The following is an 18919-nucleotide window of genomic DNA, read 5'->3' on the forward strand; positions in this document are numbered from 1 at the left end:
GGAGATTTCCAGTTTTTTCAGAACAAGCAGACAGAAAATCAATATGGTTATTTCAACCAATTTGACCTAATTGATATTTGTAAACCACTTCACCCAACAGCGGTGGAAGACAACGTTTTTTCCAGTGCACAGGAATATTCACTAAGATACACCCTGTGCTGCTCCAAAAGTAAGGCAAGCAGATAGTTGGCGGCATTCAAAGAATTCAAAACAATACATTCTATTGACATGGGACAAGTATTTTCACTCAAAAAGTTATCTATACAAAGGAGTGGGTATACATGTGCATCCAGCATCGACCTAGAATGTGAGGGAAGACACACTCCTAAGCAAGGAAGAACAAGGGACCACAACAACAGGTGCTGCGTCCCCGCATCTGGCTAGTAGGGGTGGAGACAGGCTGGTGGCTGGCAGCCTGGAGGAAAAGCAAGAGGAGGTGGCTGCTGGCTGGTAAACTTTGAAAGAGGAGATTTTATGAACATGCTGCACGGATATTGTGGTAATCCTTTCAGTGTAGTCCACGAGATTTCCAGTAAAGGGCCTCTTCTCGTCCATCCGCGGTGGTGGCGCATCCACCTTTGGGAAGCTCCGCCTGGGAGGGCTGAGCGCGCGGGCTCCAGGCGGGCGCTGGGCGGGGGCCGGGCCGCTAGGCCGCCTGCCTTCCCCGGTAATCCTGCCCAGGAGGCCTGGGATGCAGGCCGGCCGGTGCCTGCGAACGAGAAAGACACCTAGGTCAGGTCGCAGGCAACCCTGTCTCTGCAGGGGGTGCTCGGTGGCGGCGTGCAACCCGAGGAGCCAAGGATGGGAAGCTCCCGGGCTAACTCACGCGCCCACTGGGCAGAGCACGCGGGCGTCCGGGGCGATGAGCGCCCGGGTCCCTGTCGCCGCCTTCGCTCCCAGCGCCCCCAGCGCCCCCGACCCCTGGCACGCCCGCGAAGCAGACGCCGCGCCCCGCGCTCGGGCTCCACTTGGCAGGCCCGGCCGGAGGGGGGCGCAGCGCGGGCGGGCGGGGACAGGTGCCCGGGCGGGGCGGGGCCTGGCGGGGCGGGGCGACCCCGAAGCCCCAGGCCGTCGCGCCGCCAGGACCTCAGAGGCCGCAGAGCGCGGCCCCAGCCCGGCCCTCCGCGCCATGGCCCCGCGCGCCCGGCGGCGCCGCCCGCTGCCCGCGCTGCTCGCGCTGTGCGCCCTGCTCGGCCCGCTGCAGGTAAGGAAGCCGCCCGGCCGCCGGGGCTGGGGCAGGACGGGGCGCGGGGCTGCGGGACGTCCCGAGACCTGGACCGAGACGGCGGAAACCCGGGGGAGGCGGTCCCCGCCTTGGACGGTGGAAGGAGGGATAGGGCGAGTAGAGCGGTTCTGGGGCGCGGAAGGGGGAGCTGCGGGACCCCAGCCCGCGGACGCGGCGCTTCTAAAAGTCCCGCTTAGGGACAGGCTTTGATGATGTCGTTTATTCCGCGAACGTTTCTGGAGCCCGTCCGGAGTTCCCACGCAGGGTAGCTGCTGCGGAGACCGCGGCCCAGAGCCAGCCCCTTCCCGCTGCGAACCGCATCACCGAGGGAGACCGTGCGAAGCCGCGACGGGGCCCACAGTGGGCAGTCCCCCCCGAATGCGGTTTCTCCTTTCGGGCCACCTCGAGTCCCCCGGAGCTCTGGGTCACTCCCTCTAACTGCGCTTCGCTCGCACCCTGTCCCGCCTCAGCTTCGTTGGTCATCTGAGGACTAGAGCAGTACTCGCCTCGCGGGGATGGCCGGAGCGGGCAGTGAAACCGAATTTGGCAGTTTCTTCCGAGAAGCTGACATCACGTTTCTTTTTTATGCTCCCCTTTTTTGTGTGTCTCCGTTCCGACTCCCCCCCCCCACCCCCCACCCCCCCCCCACCAAAACAGTTTAAGGTCCACCAGTTCAGGTTCTGGCCCTGAATAGCTCGAATCACGTGTTCTCAGAAGCTCTTTGATGATGTTAGGACGAAGTACTGTTTGCAATTGGAGAAACCAAGGTACACGAGCTTCAAGTCAGTACAGAGCCCGAAACAGCCAGTTCCGTGCGCTCGGCCCGGGAGGGGCCGGGACAGGCACCCACAGTGGGGCTGTGGTTCGTCTCCCTGGTACCAGGCCCTTCTGGGTCTCCCCAGCCCGGGATGCACCTGGGGCTCCCCTCAGGGGCCATCCCCTTAGGAGCACCGCAGGGCTGATAGAGGGCTGCAGCCTGAAGAGTGCTGAGGGGCCAGAAAATGAGCACCTTCCCTGATCCTTGCCGCCCAGTCCTCTGAGAAGAAATTTCTTTACCGATCTCTCAGTCCAGCTGCCAAGTAAATAAAGCCAGCCACTGATGTTTGTCCTCCCGGGGGAGAGCTATAGTGCGGCAAGCCCAGCACCACAAATACTATAAAAATCTTGTGTACTTGGAAGTACCTCAGAGGCAAGGGAAATGGTGGTGGTTTTCTTGGTTTCAGCAGTTTCAGATTCCCCTTCTCTTAAAATTGGCTTAAGCTGTTGTTAACATTGTTTGGCAGGGTGGCACAGAACCCCGTGAAGACACAGGAGAGGTGCTTGTAGAACTGTATTTGGGCTGAGAAGAGGGAGGGAGGCCAGCCTGGGGTGAAAGCATGGACGAAAATAAGAGGAATATGCTGTGGGCTGGAGCGGAACATCCTCGTGAAGATTCATCCTATTTCGTTCCTACATGTCTGGGTCTTCTAGAACGGTTGGTTGAGGGAAACGAAGGCGGAAAAACCTAGTGGAATTTTTATTTTAAGCACTTGAGGTGTTGCTTAATTAAGTGTCCAACAGGTTGGACAGGGTGCTACCTTATTTGAAGTAAAGGACCAGCTCCAGTGAACAGCCAGCCTCCTGAGAAAAACACACCAAGAATATGGTTTTAAAGAGCGTCTCACGTTGCTATTGCAGAAACTGCCCACATCTATGCATAAGGTACAGTAGGCTCGAATAATAACAACAAATGCTAGCGAAACAAATTTATTTTTTGGAGAGACCTTTCAACAAGTGCTGTTACCCTTCCCTTTAGACCACTTGAATTATGTGCATTTTTCAATCATACCTCGACAGGAAGCAATCAAATGCCATTGGGACAGTTCTAATCAAATGATAGGGTTTGTGCCCAATCTCCCCAGTGGAAATCCATCCACTCTGAGAGGTGGAGCTAGATGTAGTATCACGTTATTATCTCCAGAAGCGACACTGCGGTTATAGGCACTGTGTGCATTCAATTACTGTTTTTTTGGCCAACCTATTCTATTAGTTCAAAAAAAAAGGAATTGCATTGGCTGTCTATTGATTTTCTTCATCACACACCGGGCAAGGCTTGAAGAACTGCTTATTAGGGGCAGGGGATTGGTTTTGTAAAATACTTGGCAAAAACAGCTTCTAGAAAGTGCTTTATCTGCAAGCATTGTATCTAGTTTCATTTACACTATATTAAATAGATTTAAACTTACCTGGAAAGGCTAGGTGTTTTGCCTTTTCAAACATTTCGGTGATTATATCTCTGTCCGCCTGTATTTGTGAGGGAATTTGTTTTCATCCATAAAAAGAGTGTTTGCCTACAGATAAAACATTTTAAGTTTTTGTGTTGCTAGTTTGGTTTGTTCCAAGTAAGAAAATAATAGAAGCACACTGTTTTCATTAGATAATTGATTATACATAGCCAGGTTAATTCCAGGTATCCAAGACCTAAGGGCAAATCCATTCATAGCCAGGCCAGCAGACATTGATGGTACATAAAACATGGTGCTGGTGAGAAACAAGACGAAGACATAGCTGTCTTCACAGGTCACAGTCCAGTCGAGAGGACCAGACGGGTGAAGCAGCCTGTGATAAGAGAGGCGCAGAGGGTGCCAAGAGCCGGAGAGACTGAGTATAGCTGGAGGAATGGGGAGGACTTTTGGAGGAAGGGGGTTCTGCCGTGGTCTTTGGAGGATGGGGAGGAAATCAAGGGTCAGAGAAGGAATGACTCTAAGAGGTACTTGAGGAAGAAAGCTTTCTAGCCGAGAGGATGGCGTGAGTATGTTTAGGCCTAAAGGAATCTTGCCAAAAAAGAAAAAAAAAACTCACATTTTTATGACTTTATAGATAGCACAAAGCACTTAATTCAGGAAACCCTACCAAACAGATGGGGCATTAAACATTTATAGTTTTCGAGATAACTCTTGTATGGCCCTTATTGAGTTGGTAAGGTAGACTCTTCAGAAACAGATAGGCTGCAGGGCCCAGGACAGGCCTGTGGGGAGACCCCGCAGAGGAAATCCCCGAGGGTGGAGCTGGGACCAGAGGGCAGGTGGGTGCTGGGCACCTGCCCTGGCCGTTTCCCTGCCCCCATCCCATCCTAGAGGGAAGACACTTTGTTCTGAGAACCACAGCCATGTAGATCAGTGGCCTTTTAGTTCACTTGGTTGATAACAGATGTTTCAAATGCCTCCCCCTAACATTATTTCCTTCCCACCACTTTCCCCGAAAATGGCAAATCTGTAATATGAACACATTCTCTGTGTTGATAAGGAAATGTGAGCTTGCTTTTTCAGTTATCTACCAGCAATTCTTACACCAGGAAAACTGAAACAATAAAGGTGTATCTTCGAAGGTCAATAAATCAGTGCTTTATGAGGCCATGAAAAGGGGAGTTCCAAAGCAGGCCCTCCTTTGCAGAGTGTTGTTTTAAGAAGGTGCTGCGTGAACTTTATCTGCCATGTCAGTATTAAAATTTCCCCCATTGTATTTTTCTATTTTTGAAGTGCATGGAAAAAAATATTAGTGTTTTTCCCACATAATGTGTCCAGTGGACTAGGAATGCTGTCTAGGCTGTTCTTTTTGCCAGTGTGGGTGTGCCTCCTCCCATGGTCATCAGCTCTACAGGTGTTTCACTCCCTAGGGCATACACCTTCTGGCCAGGTGGCCACCCAGGACCTGTCTGCTGTCTCTCTGCAGTGTCCTGACCCCAACCCACAAGGGAAGCATGCATGATGGCACACACAGCTCCCTGACCCCACCTCCAGGCATCCAGAGCTGGCATGGGTAAGATTTTGCCCAGCAGGTGATTTTCCCTCCAAGCGTCTTTAGGTTCTCCACGTGGTTTGTAGAAAGTTGTTGACCTTCTCTCTGTTTCCCTCTGGTTGCAAAGCGTGGGCTTCCTACAGGATCCACTGCTAGAAACAGTTTAAGCTCAACTCATGCTTTCCACCCCAAAGCACTGAGCCTGAGAAACCAAGAGTGAGGCAGTGGGCTTCAGCAAAACAGAAGATCTGGTCCGTCTGAAGTTCTCGGTGAGCTTATGAGGTTTAATGCTGAGTAGGCGGTGAGCAAGATTACACACCGGCCTGTATCTTCTGTCCTCATTTCAAGAGACATGCTCAGTCTGTTTCCTGCCGGGGACACAGCCTGCCAGCGCTCCCCCCGGCCGGCTTCCCCTCTGTCTCAGTCGTCAGGGGCTGGCTGGCGCTGCTGTTCCCACGACAGCACCGCAGTCAGCAGTTTGAAACCCATTCTTGACGGAAGAGCGATGATAACTTTATATCTGTATTTGTTTTGTGGGCCACCATCAACTTTCAGCCTTTGATTTCTGTGGGCTTTCACATTCAGGGCAGGGCACTCCATAGTGAGAAATAAAACTGGATTTGTGTTCAATGTGTGTAGTCATTTATTTCAAGAAAGTGAGCACCTCCGCCAGGTGGCACGCGCAGGTGGCCAGGAAGGCAGAGCCCTGGGCACAGCCCGTCTTCAGGAAGCACAGTCTAGACATGTACGGTAGGACACATGTGTCCTGGAAGCATTTCCAAAGTGTGGGCACCCACGACAAGGAGCGCTTTAACCCGCCTGAAAGTGTCGGGGAAAATACCACGTTCTTCCTTACTGTGCAGTTGTGTGTGTATAAAGCTTGTAAAGAGGGACAACAGAGCAGCTTTTCGGCTGGAGATTCAGGCGTGGCTAGTGCCCTCATGGTGGGAACAGCAGGGAGGCATGACGGAGTGCAGAGTTTTCAGGCAACTCTAAAAAGGACAGCATTCCTGGACTCCAGGGAACGTGGGGAGAGGGAGCCAGAGCCGGTGCTCGGGGGCCTTGAGGGCAAGCGAAATAGTTTAGATTTTTATCTCCAAGAATTGTGGGCTCAGGAGGGACACGATCAGATTTGTGTGTTCTGGTTTGTGTGTTATGGGAAAGAGCGCCCCGGGGTGGGCTGAGGGGACAGTAAGGAGGCCACTGCCCTGGTTCGGGGAGGAGCTAGTAAAGGCTTGAATCAGGTCGGTGTAGTGGTGAGAGAAAGGAGAAGCCACCTACAGGAGTGATTTCAGAGCCAGCAGGGCTGTGCTCGGTGCCCACAATACAGGGGCAAAGGATGTGGTTGGACATGTTATTTAAAAGAAAAAAAGATGTGGTAGATATCAGAACAAATAGCTGACCATTGAATTGTATTTTTCAGTTTATTAAGGAAATTTCTGTGTTAATCCAAATCCAAATGTTGTTCAGGTTCAAGTGAAAAAGGATTTTTTCCCCCAAACAAACAATAAAGAAGGATGAAGTTTAGGCTCTTGAACCTCAGCTGTTTTATTTTCTTGGGCGGTAGAGACGATGTTCCTCAGACCGTATAGAGGTAAACAAGCTGAAAGGCCCAAGGTGCTGGGATCCGCAGGAAATTGGTGTGCTCTGGAATTTAGAGCCATTTCCTGACGTAAAGGTATCTTTGAATCAGAAGTTCAGGATGTAGGCAGAGCTCTAAAACTCAGGACTCAAGAGAGATAAGCAGCCAGTGACCCCCAGAGGGTCCAGCGTCAGAGCAGGTGTGACCTGACCCGGGGTCTTCCCACACTGGCCTCAGATATGTCACCTGCCCCCCACAGAAGCAGTGTTTACCTTGGACCCATAGCTCGGCGAAAACTACGTGCTTGCAGAAAACACGTTTTCCTGGTGGATTGCTAGTGCCTCACAGGAGGGCTTCCCTCCCTCTCTGCCCAGCCGCCACCCGAAAAAGTCCTAGCCCAGCTGGTGACACAGGAGCCCGTGTGACACAAGCGAAGTCAGAGCTGCCAGGTTTTCAAGGGGCGAGAAAAACTGACTGCAAAAACTGCCCTTTCAGTTCGTCAGAGTAATAATAACTTATTACATTTCCTGTTCAGTGTTAAGGGTGCAAGAGCCACTTCCTCCAGCTACCAGAAATTTGAAGACTTTCCATTAAAAATGAGGAAGAAAAACTCTCAACTTTTCATGAATGTGATGGTTAAACCTGGCAAGTGGGAAGGGAAGACGTGTGGTGTTGCATAAATCCTATTAGCACCGCCGCGTTTGCTGGTTTGGGTTCTCATTATATCCCCCAAGTGGGAAGTGAACCACTTCCCTAAGGTATTGATTTTTTTTTAAATATTTGTTACTGGGACCGGCCCGGTGGCGCAGCGGTTAAGTGCACATGTTCCGCTTCTCAGCGGCCCGGGGTTCGCTGCTTCGGATCCTGGGTGTGGGCATGGCACTGCTTGGCACGCCATGCTGTGGTAGGTGTCCCACGTATAAAGTAGAGGAAGATGGGCACGGATGTTAGCTCAGGGCCAGTCTTCCTCAGCAAAAAGAGGAGGAGAGGCAGCAGTTAGCTCATGGCTAATCTTCCTCAAAAAGAAAAAAATTGTTACTTTGTCTAATGTAGTTAGCAACTAACTGCAAAGTGTATCATTAAGTAGCACAAACAGCAGCCAAACTCCTCTCCAGTTGAAAAGAACCTGTCAAGGGCCCTTCACATTGCTCAACTCTGTCCCCAAGGTGTGAAGCAGCATGGCATCTAAGAACTTGCAGGGTAATTGAGAATCTGCACCATTTTTAAAGGTTAGTCGAGATTATTCACATCCGCTAATCTGGTTCATCATTTACTAATTCCCAATGTCAGGAACTTCCCTATAGCAGACCTGCATCTAATATGTCACAATTTGACCCCATTTCCTCAAATTTGTTCTTTCATAGGGGTAAAGATCAGTTGGCCAGTGTCTTCTTTATTTTAATGTTTCTATTGTTGAAGATTGTTCGCCCACAACTTCCCCTTGCCCAGGGTTATTCATTCTAGTTCCTTTAGCCTCTCTGTCAGCTTTTTTTCCTTTCAATTCGGTGGATACTGATTTTGCACTTACTAGCAAAATCCACAAACAAACAAACAAACAAAAGCCCCTAAGGCACTGTGGGAAACATCTGACTTAGACCACGCAGCCTCTGACCTGAAGAGCTCCCCATCTAGGGGGGAAGACGAGACCTCCCGGTCTCCGTCCCTTGCATTAGTTACATGGGTCAAAAGCCCTACAAAAGAGGAAGGAGCGAGAAGCTGCAGGAGCACCGAAGGGACAGAGGACTGCAGTGGGGAAGTGGGCAGGTAGTGCTTGATCTGGCACTGGAAGGACGGGTATGATTCTGAGGGCAGAGCGAAGGGGCAGAGGTGGGGACAAGCAGGAGAAAATTGAGTCCCGTGCCATGTCTGGAGCCCAGGGCTGGCCAGAGAGACCAGATAAGGGTAAGGCCAGCCAGGGAGGGGGCCGCTGGTTGGTCGTGAAGGGCTGTGTGAACAAACCTAGGAGTTGGGACTCTGCCCCATGGGGAATGTGGCCCCTGGACCCAGGATCCGCAGCAGCTGCGAACTTGTAAGAAATGCACATTCTTGGGCCCCACCCTGTGCCTGCTGAATCAGAAACTCTGGGGTGGCGCCCGGCAGTCTGGCCTAACAACCCCTCCAGAGGATTCTGATGCACGCTTAAGTTTGAAAGCCACTGCTATAGACTGTGGGATTCCACAGAATGGTTTTGAGCTTGGCTCTAAATTCAGATCTATGATTAACATAGTAAAAGTACCTGCCATTTGTTGGATCTCTCCCGTGTGCCAGGCATGTGCTAGATGCTTTACACAGATTATCTCTAATCCTCACTCCACCTTGCCAAGAAGATGAGAAAACTGAGGCACAGAGAGGCTAAGTAACTTGGCCAAGTTGGCACAGCTCATAGTGGCAGAGCTGGAACTCCTCCCAGGCGTCTGCTCCAGTGGCATGGTCTTAAGCCCTCAGGTAAACTGCTTATAAAGTCAACTGTATGATGGGGAAAGAACCAGAGAAAGAACCTCCGGGAATGGTGGGATGGAAGCACGCCTTTTAGTGTTTGGGGAAATGTCGTAACCAGTCTGCGTTCGCAGGGCTCTGCTCGAGGACAGATACCCATTGAGGACTTTCTGTCATTAACTATTAAGCAGAAAGAAAAATGCTGTGACTTTAAGGCTAATGGAGTTTAAACAGGCACCCTGAGCACTCAGCCCAGGGTCTGTGCACCAGTTGATCCCTGACTCAGGAGGAAAAGGAATGTGACATATTGAATCATCTCTGCCACTTCCTGAAGCAAAGACATCTCTGACTCCTCGGTGCTCCCCCCCCCCCCCCAGAAGTAAAGTGTACTCCGCCGCCGTGCTGGAGCGCTGCTCCCGCACCTGTCCAGGCATTCACGGCTGTGTTTACCCTACTCCGCCACCTGCCAGGCTCTGCGCTGGATGGGGCAGGTGGGATGGAGACAAGGCCCCCGAGCCCCGGGCAGCGTACCGTGAGCCGCTGCATGGAGTTCTATCATATTTGTAAAGGCCCCTCATGTCTTAGTATTACTCTGTTTACAGTGAATTTGGGAACTCCTCTCTCCGCCCAAGCGCCCTGCGCTCCTCTTTTGATGTCTCTATCACGGCGCAAATCTAAATCATTTCTATTACTAATGGTTTTTCAATGACGTTTCTTCAAAGGCTCTCCCCTAAGTAGAGAGAGAAATTGGAATAAGAAAGAGGGTCAGACATATATAGCCTCTGGGTCACTGACACGTCTGGAGCTTTTACTCGAGGGAGATAGCGAGCTGCCAGGGGAGTTTGTGTGGAGAAGAATAACATGGGTTACTAATGCTCGGGGGCAAGAAATCCGAAAGAGACCCCCAAACCTATGACAAGGGAGTATAAGATATGGGGGCAATTAAATTCAGTGGGAACACAGTTGGAATCTCTGTCTTAAACTTTAACCATTTAATTTCTAATGGTCACAAAGTTTGCACATTTTTTTAATGAAACCATAAAAAATTGCCCCCTTCTGATGGGCTGAGGTTTTCCAAGCCCCAGATGGGGTTCCTGTGACCAGGTCTTTGAGGCCCTCTTTATGTGTAAAATTAGAAGTGACCAAAGCATCAGAATGCACAACCAACTGGTTGTCATCTTAAGGGTGCAGAGTGGTCCTCCCAGGTGAGGAAATGCCAAAGTGATGGGTGCCCTGCTCCTCCGTGGCTGGAGAGCAAGTCCAGAGGGGCCTCGTGAGAGGGGCCTCCTCCAGGAGAGAGGCCCTCCCTTCCCACGTGGGAGTGACAGACGTAAAGGGCCAGAGCAGCTGTGTTGTGTGTTACTTAGGTAGAACTCTGTTCTGTCCCTACTGAAAAAGAGAATTTGAGCTCAGGAAGAGATTTCGAATCTTGATTTTGCAACCCCTCCCCCCAGGGAATCTCTACTTTTGCCCCAAATTGGTGGAGCCTTTCCCAGTCCGGGCTTGGGAGGGTGAATTTGATTCAGAACTACAAGGAAACTATGAGAGCCTTCTGTAAAGGGAAGTTATGAGATCACAATGGTCCTTCAGGAAAAATTATTCATTATTTTAACAAGAATTTGAGCATTTGCAACATGCCAGCATTGTTCCAGTCACCTTATCACTAACCATTGGAGCAAGGTGCTCCCTCTCTTTGTGAGGATGCAGGAAAATAAGGAAAGTCAAGTCTCTGACAGAGTGCCTGCACGCAGGTGTTTCGGATGGGCCAATTCTTCCCTCACTCCCACTCAAGATAAGTGGTGTCTGTATCCAGCGATAGGAGGGGCGGTTCTCAATGTACATTATATAGATGGAGATGACTGTGCAGTGTTTGGGAATATGAGAAAGTTCTGGCTCTTAGTCTTTGACGTAATCTCTGACCTTGCTACTCAAAGACCAGCAGCATCAGCATCACCTGGGAGCTTGTTAGAAGTGCAGAATCTCGGGCCCCGCCCTAGACCTACTGAATCAGAATCTGCATTTTTTTTTTTTATAAGGTTTTTGTTTTTTTTTTTAAGATTTTATTTTTTCCTTTTTCTCCCCAAAGCCCCCCCGGTACATAGTTGTGTATTCTTTCGTTGTGGGTTCTTCTAGTTGTGGCATGTGGGACGCTGCCTCAGCGTGTTCTGATGAGCAGTGCCATGTCCACGCCCAGGATTCGAACTAACGAAGTGCTGGGCCGCCTGCAGCGGAGCGCGCGAACTTAACCACTCGGCCACGGGGCCAGCCCCAGAATCTGCATTTTTAACAAGATTTCTAGGTGATTCTTATGCATGTTATTGATTGAGAAGAATTGGTCTGTGAACATGGGAGTGGAGGAGAAGACCCGGCATAGAGCATTACTAACAGGTACTGAATAAATATTAGTTGACTGAGTTTAGGTCACTTGTGGCTGAAATAAGAGAAGGTGGAGATCAACTGTGTTAATCAAAGAAAAAAGGAAGAAGAGGGACAAGTTCAAGAGTCCAGGGATGCACTGGATGTGGGGTTTAAGGTCTTGAAAAGCAAGACAGATGGAGCATGCCCAGCGTGATAACGATTACTCCCGAGGCTACATAGGCCACTAGGGTGTTGGGCCCCCATGCCAGCCACTGTGAGGAGCTGCAGTGCATTCTCCATCTGGGTCCAGTGTCTTGTGGCCGCCTGTTCAGTAGCCAGCACTGCTTGGTTCTTCAGGGAACATGGATGTAGGCATCATTCTCCTCAGGGAGTTTCTAATCTAGTCAAAGTCCCTAGATGTGGCCACATGAGGACACTGGAGGATATTAAGATGTGGAATACATGTGATATGCATGGTAGGATGTCAGGAAGGCTGGAGGGTGTCATGGGCCAGAGTCCCCAGGCAAGGCTCCTCAGGAGAGGCTGGATGTGTGCCAAGCTGGGAGGGAGGGAGGGCTGGCATTTGGATTGACAATGAAGATGAAGACAGGGAGAGCATGAGCAAAGCTCCGGGGCGGGGTGGCATGTGAGTGGGTGTGGTCAGTAGACTGGTTTGTGGTGAGCAATGGGTGATGAGCAGGCACAGGTGATGCAAAACCAGGTTGGGGGCGTGGAATGCCAGTGAGCACAGAGTTAATGGAGGACACTGAGCAAGGGTGACTCTGAAAGCACTGTGGGGACATCTAGAGACAGATGTTGGGCACAGGTGAGTTGGGGAAGATGGGTGGTGTGCTGAGGGCCCAGTCGCAAGCTTGCAGTCTACCAGGAAGATCAAGCAAACAAGAAGCAACCGCAGAGCATGGAAGAGACAAGGACAAGAGGAAGTCCAGGTGGATATGGAACCGTCTAGCATAAGTCTCCCCAGTCTACGTATGAGGGAGATTTTAGGTTAAACCCAAATGGTCAAGATCAGTAATTTCACATTTCAGCCTCGTAGTTGACAGGGGCCTGAAGGTTGAGTAGGAGCACAAGAGTTGGCTGGAAGAAATGGAGGGCCAGGGCTGCAGTGTGTTCTAGGCCGAGGATGCTGGGCAGGGCTGCTGAGGGAAAGGCAGGAGACGTGCATGGAGGCATGGGGAACCTTGTTGAGAAGCCGGACCTCATCTTGGTCTTTACTGTCATCTCTTGGTCGTTAACATACTCTCTGACCTTGCTACTCAAAGGCCAACAGCGCCAGCATCACCAGGAGCTTGTTAGAAATGCAGAATCTGGGGCCCGACCCCAGGTCTACTGAATCAGAATCTGTGTTTTAATACGATTTCCAGGTGATTCTATGCACATTTGAGAAGCACTGGACTTTACTGAGGGCCAGGGGCAGTCTGGTCCCTTCCGTGGCCACTTTGGGGGCTCATGGCCTTATTAGCTTGGTGCACCCCCAGAATGGAGGCAGAGCCCAGAAGGAGCTTTGGCCTCCAGCAGACCAGTGTGGTCTTGGGAGCATAGGTGTCGTTGACATTTACTACAGGAAAGAAGAGAAAGCAGCTCTCTTCTCAAATGAATGAAAGAAAAAAAAAAATCCAAGAATGGCACAAAAAAAAAAAAGCGCCTTTGCACTGGGAGAATAAAGGGGCATTCACTGGAGCCTGTGAATGATAAGGTAAGGACAAAGCCATCCTAATTACTGTGTTTAGGAAACAAACCTTCCTTGCACTTTCCTTTCAAGTAGCCCACAGCTGCAAACTTTTTTCATTTTTTTCACTCTTTATCTTTCTGGAAGACAAAGAAACTTGCAATTAAAGTTTTGAAATGCAAGGTTGTTTCTTCATTTTCCTTTGGGCCACATGTTTTCTTTTCTAGGAGCAGAGATAATAAATGCATTGTGAGGAAGGTAAGAAAGAGAGTTGAGCAAAAATCAACAGACCTTTGATAGGCTCCTGTCTGCATAAGTAGAGAACTCTTTACTTTCTTTAAGGAGCTTATCTGGAATCAAGGTGATCAGGGAAGAAATGCTGAGGAGTCCATAAGAAGCAACTTGAATATAGCTTAGAAAGACAGTTGTTTAACAGTTTGTGAAATCAAAATGGTGACTATGTCAAGATTTCTAATAGGCCATAGTTACTCTACATTTTTAAGGTTTTTTTTTTTAATCCAACCTGACCTAAGTCAGGTTTTTTTCTGTGCATAATATCTCCAAAACTATCTTGTGGCAAAATGGTTAACATAGTAAATTTTATGTTATGTGTATTTTATCACAGTTAAAAATATCTTATGGCAGATGTTGTAATTCCTGGCTGGTAAAGGAAATAGCATGAACTGCTGACTATTTAAAGCTTTATGGCGTATCAGCAATGTCCAATATGAACCAAAAGTCAGTGCCACACAGTCCTGGTGCTGTGGTGCATGTTAACTCACAAGCTGGATAAATTCTGTGATCGGTTGTGTGACTTTCTCGACTCCCCTCCTTCACTGCGCTGGTCACACAGGCCTTCTTGCTATTCCTGATCAAGCCATGCATACTTCCTCCCAGGGCCTTTGCACCAACTTTTTATGTCCTCCTGGAGTGCTCCTCCTCCTGACACTTGCTGTCAATTTGGCTGTCCCCTCACCCTATGCAGGTCTCCGCTTGAATGTCATCTTATCACAGAGGCTCCCCGTCAGAATCCCATCACCTTTTTTATCCTGTTTTATTTTTTCATCACAGTCATTACAACCAGATTTCAATACGTGTTTGTTTATTGTCGCTCTTCTCCGTGGACTGTAAGCGAGGACCGTGTCTAGCATCCATCTACTGTATCCACAGAACATAAAATTGTCTCTGGCACATAGCATGTGTTCAGTTAATATGCGAGGAATAAATGGATGTAGATTCATTTTGTCTCACTGTTAGGTTGTAAACTCACTCAGCATGTCTTACTTAAATGCTGAATCTCCTGGGGTGTTTTCTAGAGAACCACGCAGTGATGCTGTTTAGAGTGGGAGCATTTTTCTTAAGCAGGAAAGTCAAGGATTTCTTTCAAGATGGTGAAAATGAACCCAAGGGTCCTCCAGCTCTCTGATACCACTCGTGTCCTATATGACGAGTCAGTGCTGTTAACAGCTGAATCAAGTCCTGTGAACAGGTCCAGGCAAAATTAAATTACCTCATAAAAAAATGGGCAAAGGACTTGAATAGACATTTCTCCAAAGAAGATATACAAAGGGCCAATAAGAACATGCAAAGATGTTGGACATCATTAGTCATTGGGGAAATGAGGATCAAAAACACAAGGAGAGACCACTTCACAACCATTAGGATGGCTGTTACCAAAAAAACAGAAAATAACAAGTGTTGGCGAGGACATGGAGAAATTGGAACTCTCGTGCATTGCTAGTGGGAATGTATTAAAATGGTGTAGCTGCTATGGAAAACAGTTTGATGGTTCCCCAAAAAGCTAAACATAGAATTCCCATATGACTCAGGTATAGACTCTGAAGAATTTAAGACAGGGACCCAAATAGATGCTTGTGTACCAACGCTCGTTGCAGCAGCATCACAATAGCCAAAGGGTGGAAACAACCCAAGTGTGCGTCAGTCAGAAGATGAATGGATAGACTAAATGTGGTCTATACACACAATGGAATATTATTCTGCCATATAAAGGAATGAAGTTCTGATACATGCTACAACATGGATGAACCTTGAAGACATTATGCTAAGTGAAATAAGACACAAAAGGACAAATATATGATTCCACTTATATGGGGTACCCAGTCAAATTCATAGAGACAGAAAGTAGAATAGAGATTACCAGGGGCTAGGTGGAGGGAGGAGTGGGGACCTATTGTTTAATGGTTAAAAGAGCTTCTGTTTGGAATGATGACAATGTTCTGGAAATAGGTAGTGGTGATGGTGACACAACATTGTGATGTAAGTAATGCCTCTGAAACGTACACTTATAAATGGTTAAAATGGCAAATTTTGTTATATATATTTTACCGCAATAAAAAGAAGTTTTTAATTAAAGTACCCCAAAGTTAAAAAAAAAAAAATAGCGTTTAAAGGACAGGCATAAAAAGAGCCAAATTCAATGTTTCCCAGTGGGAGACAGCCCCTTCTCACCACCCTGAAGTGAGCTACTTTCTTTGCCTCCTGCAAGATCCAGACACGCGACTTTGTCGTCTGCTCACACAACTCTTAACATGGTTCTTCCCTCCATAAGATACTGTGCATTGTCTAAAAGGAGTTGGCACCTTCTTATTGGCCTTCTCATTCCACTATTCTTTGCAATATGTGTCATGATGCCGCTAAAAAAAAGACCCTCCCTTTCTCCTATTACCACCTACCTGCCCTATCCTCAGGGCCCTGACGCAGCCCCTCCCCTTCCCAGTGTCAGAGCACCCCTGGGCCTCAGCACCAGCCCCTGAGCCGGCACCTCCCCAGATCTCCCACTGCTCCCTCCACTTCTACCCCCTCTGCCTCTGCCCCTTGCCCCTGCCCTCCTGGCTTTGTGCACCTCCCTCTGACTCGTTCCCAATCGCAGAGACGGAAGATGCAGACACCAGTCAGTGTGTCCCAGGCTGCTCTCTCTCCTTCCCTCTACAGGACCAGAGAGGGTTGAATCCAGGGACTTAGTGAAACTCCGAGCTTTCCAGTGCACCAGTTCTTGCATTGTCTTGTGGGTCTCTATCTGTTACAGCTTTCTTTCCTCTCTATCTGTGCCTTGTCATCTGGGGCTAAATGCCTTGAGAGGACAGGGACAGGCTAGTTTCTTTAGTCCTGAACGAAACCAGTCCCTTGCACAAATATATGAGAGCTCAGAACAGACAGCTTTGAAGATGTGATGATAGCAGAGCTTTTAAGAGATTGATGCTTTCTATTTTTAAACCCTAGACTAGACCGAAATTTATCTTCTGACTATAATTATGTGAAAATCGTTTTTACAAGATAAAAGCAAATGACTCAGGCAAAGGAATGACTGGCCTTGCTCTAATATTTGCGAGTGAGTAAATCAACTCTATGTGGGGAGGGAGTTGATTCATCTTTGTGATATTCAATGAGACCAGTAGAGAGAGTACCAATCAGAGAATACTTGAGCCTTCACTTTTGGCAACAGAGTTGTTTTACCAAGAGCTGCGTGTAAAATAGATTTCCATGAAATTAATTGTATTTTAAACACTCAGGGAGTTTTTCTGATTAAACCCACTGCTCCTGTGTCTGCTTCTGTTAGGACTTAGGCCAAGCACCTGGCTGGTATAATGTGGGGTCTCCAAGTTTTTAACATGTTCTGTAGTTCAGTGCTGTCCCGGGTGGTGTGAATACAGCTCAGGGAGTGTGCCAGGTGATCTATTGGGGTGCACAGGAGAGCCCCAAAAGCTGCCCCTTTATTCTCTTTGTCTCTTTAATTTATACTATCTTGATAGGTGCCCATGGAATGTTCTAAAGCATGAAATGTGAAGCTTTGGTTTGTACAAAAGAAAAATGAGTGATAGTTTCTCTGTAAATCTGTAAGCTTGAAATTCTGTTAAGTTTATTTAGAATGAGAATGTCTGGAAGGGCATTTGGTCATGACTCGATTATGTCCTAGTTCACAGAACCCCTGCCAGATAGCATCTGTAGCCGCTTTATCAGCAGACACCCTGAGTGATCTGCCTGTGCCCTCGCCCGAGCGCGGCACACCCCACTGACTGAACCCCAGACAGAAAACCGCTGAAATGACTTGGACCGCTTGTCACGGCTGCAATCCACGAGAAAGCGCTTCTTTATGTGAAACTGAACGTACTTTAAAAAAAAATAGACCTCTTTGATTAACAACATTTTTTTCCAGTCGCCCAGCTGAAACACTCTGCCATCACCTCCTGTGCATCAGAGCCAAATTCAAAGGAAGCGGGATGGTGCGCTCAGGAAAATTGTCAGGCCCTCAGAATTTTTCTACGGGTCCCGTTCTCTCTCTCCCACCCTCCTTCCCCTTCCTGGTAACACTCTTTCCCCTTTACCTCCTCAGGGAATGATCTGAGTAACATATGCTCACTAATTCTGCACAGGTGTGCACCTTGGCATCCCCCCGCCATTGCCTGCCCGCGGTGGGGGCCACTGTGCCGAGTGACTCATGCGGTCACTTCACTTCACTCTCCCAGCAGCCTCCTAGAAAGGTCTTTAGCATCAAAATGAGGATGCAGAGCCTAATTTTTATTGAGGATTGCCACTTGCCAATGCTACATCATTTACATGAATTATCGCATCTGATCCTCACTGTGGTGGGATGGGCACAATTATTAGCCCCATTTTACAGGTGAGGACATTAAAGCTTAGAATTGTCTTTTTTTTTTTTTCCTTTTCTTCAAATTGTAGAAACATAGATAATTTTATTAAAGAAATGTCAGGCATTCTTCTGTCCAGGCCAAACTGGAAGCGCCATTCTGAGAGCTGCCCTGGATAGAAAAATCTTCCCGTCCTGAAGCCCACCCTGTCTGAACCGGTGGGGCCGCCTGGCCAGGCCCTTCCTCCCTCTTCACCAGCTCTCCAGGACCATGCTGCCCTCTTCCCATATTCTCCAGGCCTCTACCTTTGTTCCACTAAATTCCTACATTCTGGCATGTCAGCCTTTATTTTAGTATTTTCTTTTTCTTTTCTTTATTTTTTTGCTGAGGAAGATTCACCTTGAGCTAACACCTGTGCCAATCTTCCTCTTTTTTTTTTTTGCTTGAGAAAGATTAGCCCTGAGCTAACATCTGTGCCAATCTTCCTCTATTTTGTATGTGGGTCACTGCCACAGCATGGCTGATGAATGATATAGGCCCATGCCCGGGATCCGAACCCATGAACCTAGGCCACCGAAGTGGAGTGTGTTGAACTTAACCACTATGCCCCAGGACCAGCCCCTAGTTTTTCTTTTTTCCATAGAAACCTGCCTTCTGACTTCTGGGCTACAAGTGACTCCTGTTATCATTTCTACTCCAGTTATGAACTTTGAACAGAGAAGCATGACAGTGGGGTGTTTCTTTCCATTAACAGACATCTGACTGTGCCACGATCCAGATTAGAAAGCTAGATAAAAGAGAGAAGGGCATCTGGAAGCTTCTGGGGAAAAGGAGCTAAGAAAGGGGCAAAACCGAAAAGATCTCCCAGAACATCTCAATTTAGAGGGTCTGCATTTTGACTCACTAACTGACACATTTGTAAGGGGAGAAACTTTGACCTTCTCTGGCCTGTCTTCTCAGCCAGCTGAGAAAGAAGACATTCTGAGAAATGGACAAGTGACAGCATTTGTCAGTAGGTCACTCTGACCTATTAGTGCTGCCTTTTCTTTGTTTGTTGTTTGTTTCTAAAAACAAAATACTTCAGAGAGAACCAGTATCCTGGGATGAAAGTGTCACAGTCAAGCAGCTCTCTTGGTGTTCTGGGGGACACAGGTCACTAGTCATTTATTTGTATTCTATTCTGGGTAAGACCAATTCTAATTGTGGCTTTCCTTAAGGATATTTTTTCCCAGGGCAGTAGGACT

At 48.4% G+C, this 18919-nt stretch overlaps 1 protein-coding gene across 5 annotated transcripts in view; it reads left to right on the forward strand.

The window, feature by feature from the left end:
• The first annotated feature begins 1041 nt into the window (after positions 1-1041).
• Positions 1042-18919, forward strand: part of TNFRSF11A (TNF receptor superfamily member 11a) — a 51326-nt gene continuing 33448 nt past the window's right edge. For 4 of the 5 annotated variants that reach the window (XM_023647933.2, XM_023647934.2, XM_070275805.1 and 1 more), the window contains exon 1: positions 1047-1204. In XM_023647933.2, coding sequence (XP_023503701.1) covers positions 1130-1204 — 75 coding nt within the window. In that variant the 5' untranslated portion in view covers positions 1047-1129. Of the gene's footprint in view, positions 1205-18919 lie in introns of all 5 variants that reach the window. The other variant, XM_023647935.2, reaches the window with a different exon arrangement.

This window comes from Equus caballus, chromosome 8, assembly GCF_041296265.1.
Source record: "Equus caballus isolate H_3958 breed thoroughbred chromosome 8, TB-T2T, whole genome shotgun sequence".
In the NCBI taxonomy this organism is placed as follows: domain Eukaryota; kingdom Metazoa; phylum Chordata; class Mammalia; order Perissodactyla; family Equidae; genus Equus; species Equus caballus.